Source organism: Zymoseptoria tritici, chromosome 2, assembly GCF_000219625.1.
Source record: "Zymoseptoria tritici IPO323 chromosome 2, whole genome shotgun sequence".
Taxonomy (NCBI): domain Eukaryota; kingdom Fungi; phylum Ascomycota; class Dothideomycetes; order Mycosphaerellales; family Mycosphaerellaceae; genus Zymoseptoria; species Zymoseptoria tritici.
The window spans coordinates 1,013,096-1,026,775 of NC_018217.1; the positions used below are offsets into that span (position 1 = coordinate 1,013,096).

The 13,680-nt window shown below is 53.2% G+C and overlaps 4 protein-coding genes across 4 annotated transcripts; all 4 read right to left on the reverse strand.

Moving 5' to 3' along the window:
- Positions 1-802: 802 nt before the first annotated feature.
- Positions 803-1,225, reverse strand: MYCGRDRAFT_36335 (uncharacterized protein; the record flags this gene model as incomplete). The annotated part of the gene is made up of 1 exon (XM_003855632.1): positions 803-1,225. A coding segment is annotated over one exon (423 nt), but the record flags the coding sequence as incomplete, so codon positions are not given.
- A 290-nt stretch (positions 1,226-1,515) lies between these two features.
- MYCGRDRAFT_84494 (putative major facilitator superfamily transporter) lies at positions 1,516-3,161 on the reverse strand (the record flags this gene model as incomplete). Its single annotated transcript, XM_003855631.1, has 3 exons — positions 1,516-1,939; positions 2,009-2,142; positions 2,196-3,161. The coding sequence occupies 3 exons, from the start codon at positions 3,159-3,161 to the stop codon at positions 1,516-1,518; spliced, it is 1,524 nt and encodes a 507-aa protein (XP_003855679.1).
- Positions 3,162-3,527: 366 nt separating this feature from the next.
- On the reverse strand, positions 3,528-5,268 carry MYCGRDRAFT_68030 (uncharacterized protein; the record flags this gene model as incomplete). The annotated part of the gene is made up of 3 exons (XM_003855630.1): positions 3,528-4,298; positions 4,351-4,469; positions 4,738-5,268. 3 exons carry the CDS (start codon positions 4,805-4,807, stop codon positions 3,528-3,530), a joined length of 960 nt encoding a protein of 319 aa, XP_003855678.1.
- A 7,077-nt stretch (positions 5,269-12,345) lies between these two features.
- Positions 12,346-13,312, reverse strand: MYCGRDRAFT_35528 (uncharacterized protein; the record flags this gene model as incomplete). Its single annotated transcript, XM_003855629.1, has 3 exons — positions 12,346-12,634; positions 12,684-12,981; positions 13,042-13,312. The coding sequence occupies 3 exons, from the start codon at positions 13,310-13,312 to the stop codon at positions 12,346-12,348; spliced, it is 858 nt and encodes a 285-aa protein (XP_003855677.1).
- Between the last annotated feature and the right edge of the window lie 368 nt (positions 13,313-13,680).

The following is a 13,680-nucleotide window of genomic DNA, read 5'->3' on the forward strand; positions in this document are numbered from 1 at the left end:
GGTCTTGATTGACAGATTTCAGGCTTCCCTCTCGAGGGAACACGTCTTCATCGCTCACATATGCGATGACCTGCATCCGTGTGATTGAAGAGACGCTCCCGGCCCAGAACAACCCGCTCGCCTCAACGGGCCGGCTGTCATCTTCAGAGAGGCACAGGTTTTCGATCTCTGAATCCGAGAGCATTTTCTTCATGTTCGTGCAAAATTGGCCGTGCTGGAACACACAGTCATCTGGCCGGCCAGAGCTTCTACTGGCTCTCGCCGAGCGTGTGGTGTCCTTCGTCCAATGCGAGTAGTTCTCCAACAAGACCTGCAGCACAGATTTCTTGTAATCCACCACTATCTGCTCTTTCGTTGAGCGATCGATCAGTGAAAGAAGAGCATATATCCGATCTCTTGCGTCTTGGCACTTTGCGTCGGCGTATCTGACCACCAGTTCGGAGAGCTGCTCATCGAATCGTTGAGTTTCACGCGGCTGTAGGGTGGTAAGCATGGCTTTCGTCCAGGCGGGTAGTTGTCCAGATGTTCGACCTTGAGAATCTGTTTGCCGTAACATCTTCGCGACGAAAAGCGTATCCTTCCAGTGTGCCACGCTCGAGCCATAGAACAGCCACAAGTCTTTGGCAAGCATCGCTTCCTGCTTGATCCACATCCGATTCCAGTACTGACTCGTCGCTATGCTGTATAGCCTGACATCGATACGTCCGAGGTCTCGACAAAGCATATACCACGGAAGGTTGTTCGCTCGCATTGCGACGGCCTCAGCAATGCATTGCATGCCATCATCGAGCGCTTCTGCTGACTCACCGAGCCAGGAGTAGACCGAGTCCGCCGCTTCGTATATTTCACCCATCATTGAAACTTGATGGTTCCGCTCCTGATCATCGCTCTGGTTGACACAAATGTAGTCGGCCCAGACGCGAATTGTAGTCAAAGGGCCACCTGAACTTCGTGAGCAGAAGCGGGCTCGAAGCGTGTGTAGGAATAGCCACAAGCTTCTTCGGATGAGGACTGTTCGGCCGTTGACGAGCAACGGGGATACGAGTGTCTCTGGACCCCACACATACGATAGCGCATGGAATGGGTTGGCATCGACCAGGTCCGTCTTCTCGAGAGTGCATGCGACGATCTCAGTTTCCAGTACCTGGTATGGATGAATGATCATTACTCGAATCTGTTTCCGGAAACTAGCAAGTGGTTGATATCCCTCAAACGTCGTCGCCATCGTGATTGGCTTGAGATGGCAATGGGTTGTATGGCCATGTCGACGTGCATCGAACGTTCTCCTCTGTACTGTGATCGCGAATCCGCCCTTTCGGCAACTGCAGGTTTTGTGGCCGCGGCTGACATGACTTGACACCAGAGAATCAAGAATTGGATGTAAGGCTGAGGAAAGAGGATTGGTTTGTGCCAGGAGTTGTTGTCATGCATCTGGTGCGCCACACCGTCCGCCCTGCAGGACGCGAGTCTCACTCAAAAGGGTAAGCGACAGCGATGGAGATCAGTCTCAGAGCCTCAGACCTTCGCTTCCACTACAGTCTCTGCCGCTGCAAGTGCCGCGGCAGACTCTTGCTCACGCCCAGCTCGCCGCTTGCGCCATGTCCAGCCGTATTGATGCACAAGCCACAGCACGGGCGCCATCAACCAGCAAAGTGCGCCTATAATCGTGAAAGTCCATCCAGGGCCAACCTCGCTGAGAAGCAGCTCAATCACGGCGACTCCGGCTGCGGCAATTAGGCAGCGGGTGATGCTGACCGAAGCTGATGCAGTGACCGGATATGCAGGATGGACGTCGACAATCAGTGTGTTGCAGACGTTGAACACGCCAGTCACCGTGAAGCCAATGATAAAGCACAAGACAAGGGGAACCGCAAGATGGGTGTGTGCTGACAATGACCATCCGTAACCGACCGTTGCTGTGGCGCAGAGAGGCAGATAGCTAAGAACATTGTTAGAAAGGGATGTGGGTGGTACATTTGGCTGTGCAAGACAGGGCCGAAAAACCAACATTCTCATCGAGCGCAGCCTCGCTTCCTCGATTGGAAACCGCATGAGGTCGTCTCCTCTGACCCGGTCGATAGAAAAGCCGTGCTGGCGCGCAACGACACGGTAGTCGTGGTCCGTGAGAAGTCCAAGGGAATACTGGATCATCGCGTCAGTGCTCTAGTCGGAGCCGTAAATGCTCATGCGCTTACAGATGCAGTTCCACCGGCCACGCCGTAGGAAAGATAACACAGTCCAGCCTGCAAAGGTGAAAGTCCATATAGACGCTGGACCAGAGGCGCTAAGCTAGCCTGCAAGCATGAATACATCATGTAGAAGGTTGCATTGGCAAGCAGCACAGGGAACGTGTTCTTGTGGAAGATCAACTTCAGGCATGGAACAACGTTGGGAGCCCTAAAAGTGCTCCGTCTTGGCTCTTCCGGAGACCGCCCGTTGCGCAGATGTTGTAGAAGCGTCTTGTTTATTCCTCGAGGAGGGATGCTGCCGTTGCCCACAATGCTGCGTGCGGTCTCGTCCAGGAAAAGCACGAGCAAAATCAGTAGAGTTCCGGAGAATGTTGCAAGAAAGACGAATATCCACGGCCATCCGACCTTGTCTGCCATGACTCCGCCAACGACTGGTCCAAGCGCCGGAGCAGTATTGAAGCCGATGTGGGAGAGTCCAACGTAGGCGCCACGTTCATGCGGTGCGGCTATGTCTCCGATGACTCCATAGGCTAGAGCGATCGTTCCGGAGCTGCCAGCACTTTGCAACATGCGAAGCACCAGCAGAGCTGCATAGTTCCGCTGCAGAGCCAGTCCGATGCTCGCGCCGCAGTAGATAGTAAAGACCAACAGGTAGACCGGTCGTCTGCCGATACTCTCAGACAGATCTCCTAGTATCGGCGGCACGAGACCTTGAATGATGAGGTACACCGTGACAGTGACGTTCATCAGCTCAATGGAGATTCCGTAATCAGCAGCGATGGACCTGATCGCTGGGAAGTAGACAAAGGCGGTAAAGGGTGAGAAGAATCCTGCAGTAGAAACCAACACCACAATTAAGACGGCTGAACGTTTTGTGAATGCGCTGTACGCGATAGGCTCCGGCAGCGCAGCCTGCTCGCGGCTGCTGGGCGCCGTGTTTGAAGCGATTGGGGATGCTGTTCCGGCTGGCATTGCGTCTCCATCAGCGGCTGTCGATTCACTTTCGATGCTCTGCAAAGTCAAGCTTGCGTGGACTTATCACTGTGATTGTACTTGGAATTTAGCGAGGAGGGAAGGCCAGATGAGGGGCAGGCAACGCGCGGTGACGAAAGAGGTACAACATTTACCTCTTGTATGTACTGTCTACCGATCGTAACACAGCATGGTCTGATGGCCTCATACGTGGCTGATGTCCAAACCATTCAAGGCTCAAGCCTGCCTCGCTAACAGGCAAGGCCTATTCTGCTCCATGGCGATGTACTTGTTATTGAGATGCCTCATTTCCCGCATGATACTGTCCTGCAGTCAGCTACATGGACCTACGTCTGGCCAACTGACTTACATTTCACGTTGGCTTTCACAAGACGCCGGCCAACCGATCGAATGCGCGATCTCAAATTTTATGCAGTACAGCCGACTTCTGTCATCCCACTGTTCCTTGGGCTCACTGGGAGGCATGTGTCGTAGATATTGGCGTATATGCGGTCGACCGAATCGAATGAGTTCTCGTCTCCACATGCCAAGGTCGTATTCATTATGGCCATAGAACACCGCCGCATCGAATATCTTTGGTTGACCTGTCTCGAGGTCTTTCCCACAATTCTCTTCCCAGAGATCTCCGTGGACCAGTGCCGGCTTCAAAGTGCGCCCGTTCGCTTGGAGCGGACCCAGGATTTCAGGAATCGCCGAAGTGATTAATTTGTCCATCTCAGTCTCGTATCTGCCGTCCTTTGAGGGGCCGTTCGTATTGACCTCACGATCGTGAAACTGGCGCAAAAGCCTGGCGAAGAACACGGCCCATGATTCTTCCCATCTTGTATCTTGCGGATGTGGCCCATGGCAAGTGATCATGTGGTACCCAAACTTGCCGGTCGGCGAAACGCTTCGAGCATGCAAATCAGCAAGCTGCTTGGATATCGTGGCTGGTTCCGGAGCGCCGGTCTCGATATTGAGGAACTCCATGAGAAAGAAGTAGGTCGGAATGCTGGCATCCTCGAATTGTCCGTGAGCATGGGGAATCGGTGTCAAGCTCGGAGTGTATTTTGCAATTTCAGAAATGGACGCGAATTCGCCTTCGATCATTGCTTTGCCTTGGTCTTCCGAAGCGCACTGTACACTGTCAGTCAACTGGCCGGTCGCCAAACCGCTGTGCTCTCCTGACCTTGAGGAAATACGACTTTTCGCTGCCATCTTCAAGCAAGATGGTGATACGCGCTGCTCGTGTCCATGCCGCAGTTCCGTAGGTGTAGGAACTGATGATAGTAGAGTTGTGGGGTAGCACTATGATCAAGTCAGCCTTGAACGCTACCTCCATGGCTCAGCTCAAACCGCGCCACGCAGCTTGGACTCCAGACGCTCGGTCGGTATGGTGTGAGCTCGAAGGTCGAAAGTTTTGTCGTTACTTTCGTTCTTCTTGAAGATACACATCCTCCTCGAAGAATATCTCCGGTCCCTGGCACAGACTGCACAGTCCAAGCCAACGGAGTCAGACACATGCGGTGTAGTTTGAGCGGGACCACGGAGGTATGTCGTGAGTATTGACACCCACCCTTGCGAACATTCGGATCCAACTCCACATTCGAGCCCACGTCAGGTATGACATCTTCTACACCGGCCATGGTGCGTGCTGTGATGGTATTCGCTGGCTGTTCTTGATTCTGGTCGAAGGCCAGTATGTGGAAATCAGGTCAGCAAAGGCCGCAAAGACTGCGGTACTTATACTTGCTGGACATGCCGCTGCACCTTGCGTTGGCTATTCATGCAGCATAGCGCGTAGGAGGTGCAAGTCTGTGAGGAACGTGTGTTGATATGCCGTGCGCTGTAGCCGGCCAATTGGATGTGCAGAGTCAGCTCAGCTCTGCGATTTCAGGTTGGGAGCCCTTAGCGAGCTTCGCCAGACGCCCACCACAAGGACAGCGCGTGCGCAGCCTCTTGTTTTCGGTCATGCCCTCGGCCCAGGAAGACTAGATTACGCCGTAACCAAGGCAGCAACAAGCGGACGGACACATGTCGCGGTGCGTATCGGGTCGGCCTTGCGCTCCTGCATCTAGCATTGCTGTCTTGAATTGGGAACTTGCAAGCTGAGGTACATGCGTCGAGGTGGTGACGGGGTAGGTCTGAAGTGAAGATGAGGAGGATATTGTGTTCTACTGAATGTGCCGAGCTTTAGCCGACTAGAACTAGTCTAACGTGAAAAACCACATCTCTCCTGTCAAGATCTTCGACCACTTCCAGCACACACTGCTTCTCGGCCTGATAAAGGACGCTCGTGCGGTACACACAAATTGACATGGCTGCTGACATGCTGAGGAGGCTTGCAGCCCCGTGCAGCAGTGCAGCCTTTTCCGATCATCTCTTCGCTTACACGAGGCCATTCATTCTGACCATGCGCCAGGCGAGGCTGAAGGAGGGTCATATTCGATCTTTCTTGCATCTGATCCTCCTGCAGCATGTAGAATCTTGGTTCCTAAGACTGATCGAGGCGCGAAGCATATAGGTCAGTCTGTCTTTGATACGCAGCACACGTAGCATGTGGTTGGGCAGCTCAACGACGGCCACCATTGGAATACCATGTCGTCGCGATCGTACGAATACAGGCCAGCACCGTCGCCAGATGTCCGATCTCGGCCGAGACCACGTTTCGAACGCCGCCGACACGACGATGAGACACGAGAACTTGCGACGCCCGAAAGCGAAGATGACGACGACGCTCAAAGCGATGTCGATGCTGAATGGCGAAGGCAATCGGCCTACGACAGGAACTACTCTTCACATGGGTATCCGAGGGAAGACCATTCGTCCTATCGCACCGAACGACCGTACGAGACGCTCAGAGTTCCTTCTCCCGCAAATGCGTCGGCAAAGAGAAGAGACCGCGCGGACGAAGTGTACAAAGATCCCACGGGCTTGACTGTCTTGCACGAGCCCGAGGGCACGCCCATATCTGACCTCGTGTTCGTGCATGGCTTAGGAGGGGGAAGCGTGCGCACCTGGTCCGCTGATGCTCGGCCTGGTAGCTATTGGCCTTTGGACTGGTTGGCGAAAGAGCCGTTGATTGCCTCAACACGCATCTCGACGTATGGCTACAACTCGCACGCCACTGCAACGGACCCTGATCGGTTACTCGATCTAGCGGAGCTTGCTAAAGACCTTTTGACGAAATTACGCTTTGGTCTTGGCCGTGAGGGACGCTCCTTGAACGTGGGATGTGTGCCTTTAATCTTCGTATCCCATTCCTTAGGAGGTCTGATCGCGAAGAAGGCGTATCTTCTTGCGATGTCTGATTCCAACTTCACGTATGGCGAGATTGGGAGAGCCACGTCCGCGTTCGTGTTCTTTTCCACGCCGCATCGTGGATTGCACCAGACTTCAATCATTAATGACATATTGCTCGCGTGCGTCGCCGGTTGGCGGTCGACGCAGAACGGGGAGGTTGTGAAACGACACACACCCAAGCTACAAGAAATCAATGAAAAATTCCGAGACCTTGCGGCTCCACTCGACATTTACTCGTTCTATGCGCGGCCATCCGCAAATACAGATCCTGGATACGACGTCTTGGCGTTGCCATCGCATTCAACTACCCTCGACCATCCCAGCGAAACACCTATACCACTCGATGCCGACCATACCACAATGACGAAGTACAGATCAAGACACGATCCAAACTATACCAGTGTCCGAGGGGCGCTTCGAGTCTTGGTGGAGAAGTTTCAATCAAGGCGTAAGTCACCAGCACCAGAAGATGCCACGCTACAAGCTGCGGAAGTCTTCGAGCTGCTGCAGGGTCGTGAAGCGCCTCAGGATGACCTGGCATTTTTTGCAGACAAGCGCATTGAAGGGTCGTGTTCATGGATTCTAGACCAGCCAGTCATGGAGGCCTTTCTGGAGAGCCCAGATCTCACACCCCATGTCCTTTGGTGTTTTGGTGGGCCAGGAAGTGGCAAGTCAGTCACTGCGACCTATCTCATCGAGCACCTCCTGGATGAACAGAGGCCGTGCGCTTACTACTATTTCCGGTCTGGAGACCAGGTCAAAAATAGCTTGGGACAGTTCTTGATATCAGTCGCCTCTCAATTGTCCCAGCAAATACCGCAATACCGACGGAAAATGACCGCACTGGCAGCCGATCGCTTTGACACTGGCAAGGCAGGTCACAAGCTACTGTGGAAGAAGCTGTTTATCTCGGCTCTACTGCAATGCAGTTTGGATCAAGCAGTTTTCATTGTCATTGATGGCCTTGACGAACTGCCCCACGCAAAGGAGCTCCTTCAGAAGATGTTGACTGAGCTCAATGATTCCAGAGCTCGGCTGCGTCTTCTGCTTGTCGGTCGAGCGACGGTGGAAATTGAAACTTCGATTGAGCGGCTGTCAAAGCGCATGCAGGTGCAGAGACTCGCCCTTGACCACAACGCAGACGATCTGGCTCTGTATGTACGAGACGAGATGGACACTATGATGGGCGGCGACGACTTCAGGGAGAGGATCGTCAAGCAAGTTCTGGCAAAAGCAGACAGGAACTTCCTCTGGGCGCACCTGGTGGTGCGAGAGATCCTGGAATGCCAGACCGAGGTTCAAGTCGAGAGCGCACTGCTACAAGTGCCAGAAGAGCTCGAGGCGCTGTATGAGAATATGGACAAGCGGATTGCCGATATGCTGCGTTCCCGCCCTCAGGACCAAGCCATGGGGCATACAATCATAAAGTGGGCGGCTTGTGCCCGCCGTCCACTTCATCTGGATGAGATCGAGGCTGCTCTCGAGAGCGAGTTTCCGCGGATCATGGACATGCGTCAGACTGTCCAAAGACTCTGTGGCGAATTTGTTCATGTCGACAAGAAGGGCCACGTTTCCATGATGCACGCCTCCGCACGGGAAACTTTGATGACCAATTCGAGCATGCATTACTATATCAACCCTCATCAGACCAACCATGCACTCTACACCAGATGTGTCCAGGCACTGACGGTGGATCCTCGTCTTCACGCAAGGCACAGCACCTCAGCTGAAGCTTTTTTGGCTTATGCTGCTTCATCATGGCCATATCATCTCACAGTTCTCACTCAAAACTCGGACTTTGGCGCCCACACTGCAATGGGAGTGGCGTTGATGTTTTTGAGCAGCTCTGCTGTTCTGAACTGGATGTCTGCCGTGGCTGCCACCAGTGACCTGCGTGTGATGGTCGAGGCATCTAGAGCGCTCGGCAGACTCTTGAAGGTCTTGGACCGGCTTGATCAAGACGCATCGCCTCTCACGCATCGATTGGAGGACAAGGAGACCATAGGTCTGTGGTCGCAAGACCTGATACGGGTCGTGGGCAAGTTTGGTGCACAAATCGTCAAGCAGCCGAATACCGTGTTCGATCTGCTGCCTGCTTTCTGCCCAAAAGACTCGATATTGCACAACCAGTTTCGTAGCACACAAGTGTCGCGGAGTAAATCATCAAACCTGCTCGTCCGAGGCAGACTCAATCCGACGTGGGACGACTGTTTCGCCAAGTTCGCAGTTCCAGGAGAGGCATTACCGCATTCTATCATGAGTCTGGACCGGTATTTCGCCATCCTGACCAAAGGCGATGGTGTGGTCTACTTATACTATTCATTGACGTGCGAACTGGCCCGACGCCTCATGCATCGGGAGACCGTCCTGGCTTGGTGCGCGGATTCTTCAATCACTCGGATAGCCACATACGGCTTTAAGAAGACTATGGTTTGGGATATTGAGAGCAGCAGGCTTCTGGCCAGCGTAGAGAATCCGACGAGGAGTAAGGCGCTAGCCATGAGTTTTCAGCGCAGTCCGCGTGGCGATGATCTACTCATGACCCTTTCGGACGACCGCACAGTGCGGTCGTGCACTCTGGACGCTATGAGGGTGGAATGGGAGCTGTTCGGATCAAGTCTCGGCGATGAGATGGGGCGCGTCGAGCAGGTCAACTCACCACACAACGCCCAATTCAGCGCGGATGGACTCCACTTGGCTGTCTCCTACCGAGGAGCAAATCCATCGGTTTGGGACATGGGCGCCAAAGTACCTCGATTTGTTGCTCACTGTGATCACCGCGCACGAAGGGGCTCGAAGATGACTTATCAGCACACACGACTATTGTATGTGCAGGATTTCGCATGGAATACATTGACCGGTCACCTCCTTGGGATCTATAATGACGGTCTGATCTTCAAGTGGCACCCGTCCGAAGACGACTTCGTCCTATGTGAGTCTGAGTTCAAGAGCGAGAGCATCAAATGCTCAACCGACGGGAAACTATTCGTCACGAGCACCGGCAGTGGTACATTGAGGATCTGGGACTTCGAGCACTTCACTCCGATCTATGAAATGCGCTATCCTATTCGCATCCAAGACTTGGACTTGGGCTGGAATGAAGCTCGTATTTATGATGTACGGGAGCAATACTGCAACATTTGGGAGCCCGGCAGTCTCTTGCGCGCCATGGAGAGTGATGATATCTCGAGCGATACGCAAAGCAGCAAAGACAGCGTGAGACCTTCACTGGCACCAGATGCCCAGCGTGACCAGGAGACCTTTGAGCCCGTCACCGCTTTTACGGTCATGGATGAGATGCCCATCTATGCCTGTGGTAACGACGCCGGACTTGTCTCGGTCGTCGATTTCGACGGTAATCCGCTTCTCGAGCTTGAGGAGAGTTACATGAGCATCGAGCGAATCGCCTGGTGTAATGCAAACTCCATGCTGGCAAATGTCGATCTCGGCCGGGAGATCAAAGTTCGCCAATTAAAGCTCGATCGCGATCAGAGACAGATCCAAGGAACGCCCAAGATTGTCAGCTCGTTCTCCGAGACTGATGAAGTCTCCCAGATACTATTCAAAACAGCAGGTGATAAGCTCATGGTGGTGACCACGACGCACGTAAAGGTGTGGAATATTGCAACGCTGGCACAGCCGACAGTTCTACCGGTTGTGCGGCCTAGCAAGTGGATCACGCATCCACTCAATAATGCGTACGTCCTTGGTTTTGGAGCAAATCAGGTCGTCCTCCTGGCCTGGAATAATCTCATGAGCAGCAGCGTCCTCGCATACGAGTCCGTAGAACATGATGCCGAACACTACGATCGATCTTCTGCGAGACTGCCCAACCCCCGAAGACCATCACAAGCATATCCAGCCAGTCCGTCGGAGATTGATCACACTGTCGAGAAGGTGCTTTTCTCACCTTCGTGCGCGTTGGCTCTAGTCGAAGTGTATGGGGCTACGAAACAGACCCGTCGTCGGTCAGACGTTCTACTCATCGAGACGAAGCACCTCATCTACGGTGGGACAGCGAACACTGTGCCCGTCTTCTCACTTCCTGCGAAGCTTCTGGATACGCTTCACGTATCCCTGGGTTTCATTACGCCCATCAGCCGGACTCCGTCCACGTCTGATCACCGGAGATCCGTACCCCATCGTCAGCACGATTTCAGCACCTTCGCGTTCGTGGACAAGGACTTTTGGGTCTGCTCTGCCGATGTTTGGTTCGGTCAGGGTGAAGACGTTGAGATCAGCCGATACTTTTTCCTCCCTCGAGATTGGCAAAATGCTGAATGGTTGGACATGGCCACGGTCACGAAAGGCGGCGACTTCTTGTGTCCACGCAATGGCGATGTTGCTGTTGTCTCGAACGGGTTCGCGGATGAGTTCAGGCCTCAGAATTCCTGATGCTGCGTTCTACATGTGGGCCAGGCCGTCTACCATGGGGAGATGCGGAAAGCTACCTTTGCACGCTGAATTGGTGGCTGCGCCAGTTTCATCCAGCATACCGTACACGCTACCTCCAATCATACGCTTGGAGGACCCTCGGACTAGTCCTTATCGAACGTCGCAAAGCCAGCCTGAGCAATTCGTCAAGTATACTATAAACTACGCGCAAAGTGGAGGACGGGGCGCACCTGGGAAGGAGGCAGTTAACTCGGTACGTTCTTAGTATGTACATTCTACTTACTTCCTCCAAACACTTTGCTGTTCATTACACAAACACAAGCAATCAAAGACAATTACAACATTGACGGTTACGAAGTTCCTATACATGGACAACTTCCGAATCAAGCCGCGGAATGCTACGTGGATCAACTGGGCGCTGCTACTTATGTCGCTCCTTTACCTTCCATTGCTTGCGGGATACGTCAGCCTATACTCAAGACTACACAAGAGTCCACCAGAGCTGATGCCGAGTATGTTGCAACAATATGTCACAGCAATGAACTCTGCTCACACTTATCCGCAGTACTTGGTCGGCGAGCGGGAGCGCTCGAGTACGAGCTCAGAAAGTACAGCGACTTTGCAGAGTCGCCTTTTGCGGGCGATCCAAGGCCGCAACTGGAAACGGCCTGGCATCATCTCCTCCAACGTATGATTTCGAGGCAAAACATCTGGCAGCACACTGAAGGCTGTTCGCTGACTGCCGACAGATATCAATATTCGCGTCAGCAAGTCCGACCTCGACGATGTCAACTTGACCTCTCTCGAGCTCTCAGATGGTTCTGGCTACGTAGCTCAACCAAGCGTTTTCCATGAGCTACACTGTATTGTTCGCCGCCCAGTGAGCTTCCATCCGCCTGCTACTGCTAACTCGTGGCAGAAACGGATCAGACACTGGGTCTACAAGGATCATTACTTGTCGGGCCTCTCAGAGCACGAAGCCCTCAATTGGAAGGGACACATAGGTAAGTACAAAGACTGTCTGATTGACTGAGACAGTTCTATCTCGGGCAATCTGATACCTGGCAGATCACTGCATAGAAATGCTTCGGAGCTCTGCAATGTGCAGGGGTGACACGGCCCTTACGACCTTCCACTGGCTGCATCAAGATGGCATGCCTAGACCCTCAGCACAAGACCTTAGCTACCACGAATGTGTCAGATGGGAGCCTCTTCTCGAGTGGGTCAAAGAAAACGAGATCGACTTGTTCGATCCTACAGTGTTGCGCAGGCCCGACGATACATGAACCGAATTGCCAAGCTGCCGACTGCCTCCTTCTCAATGCACTCCACCACTTGCTTGCGGGGATTTCTTATCACAGTAGCGGTCTGGCGCGAGACTTCAAAACCACCTACCGAGCTGTTAGCGTTCTGAACCGGAGACAGGCTGCCGAGTACGAGAGGAGTAGTAAATTGAAAACATTGCTCAAAGGTCTGCCCTTCTGCCTCATGACCAAAAGATGAGTTTGGGCCTTCCGCCCGTTTCTGATGGAGGAAGCAAACCCATGAAGCTTGCCATCGCCACTCGACCCGGACCTTTTACATCGTCGACCGCACGCACTGTGTGCATGTTTCTTGAGTTGAAAATAAACAGGTCTCCGATTTCAGGCTCAAAAGTGCAGCTCTTCTGGTGCTCGACAAGCTTCGGAAAATAGCCATATGTCTCTGGATCGCGATACTTCAAAGCATCGGGCGACCATTGGACATCGTACATCGTAGTTCTGCCGCCTTCGACGCTGGTTGCATGTCAGCTTGCATTTCTGGTATGCCTCAAGGTGCGCTTACTGTGTTATGTAAAGGTTGAACACAGCTTGGTGCGTTATTTTGTTGATTATCCAGTCCTCCGTAATGCAATCGTACGGGCACCAGTCGCAATGGATAGGCACCCCGTTGTTGATACAGCGGAAGATTCCTGAGAAATATTCTCGGTTCTGGCCTTCCGTCGCGACTCCAACATCCCATTCAGGCACCAGAGCCGCCAGTGTGGCCACAGCCTTCGCCCAGACATTCTCTCCTACTGCTTTGGCAAGATCGTCGTGTAGGTTCTTCAGCTTGGCAACCTCACTGAAGTATTGGTCCTTCTCTGGCACGAAGTTAGCACGTCCATAGTAGCTGAACATCGATTATCATGGTCTTCCCGTACCGTTTCCTGTTCGTTTGTTGTAATCTTCCGCGGACTGGGCTTGGAATTCAAACTGCGCTACCCCAACCTTTTCAACGGCAGGTCCGGTGGCGTGCAGGTATGGTGTCAACATCGAGGTGACCTCTTTTGCAAGCCGATGGGACGTTTCCAAACTGGCAAAAGCTGAGATTCGTATGGCTGGAATGTTGCCTCTCAGTAACGACAGGAAGTTCTCCCTGTTCAGGGGTTGAACAGCGTCGGTATACCATGTTTCGACCGGCTGAGAGGGCATCCGACCCGTCTGAACCGCAGCTGTGTCGGTCTTGTCGACGTAGAATACTTTTTCAGGGCTGCTTTCCGCCATGGTACTGTGTGTGATTCTGTTGCTCTGCCTCGTGGTGCAAGTGCTTCACTGGGTCGAAGAAGAACAGCCAGGATTCAGCTAAGCTAAGGTGAGATGGCGCTTAGTAATGGATATGAATGCCCCGTATGGGCTCAGTCGCAGTCGCAATACACTAGGCTTTTGCGAATATGTACCAGGTGGAGAAACACGTCGGCCCGGATATACAACCAGCAAGAGTACATTTCAGCTCTCGCGACGTGCGCCTTCAGCTGCACAATTCTCCATTGCTATCTAGATTGTATTTTATTGCCCTCTGC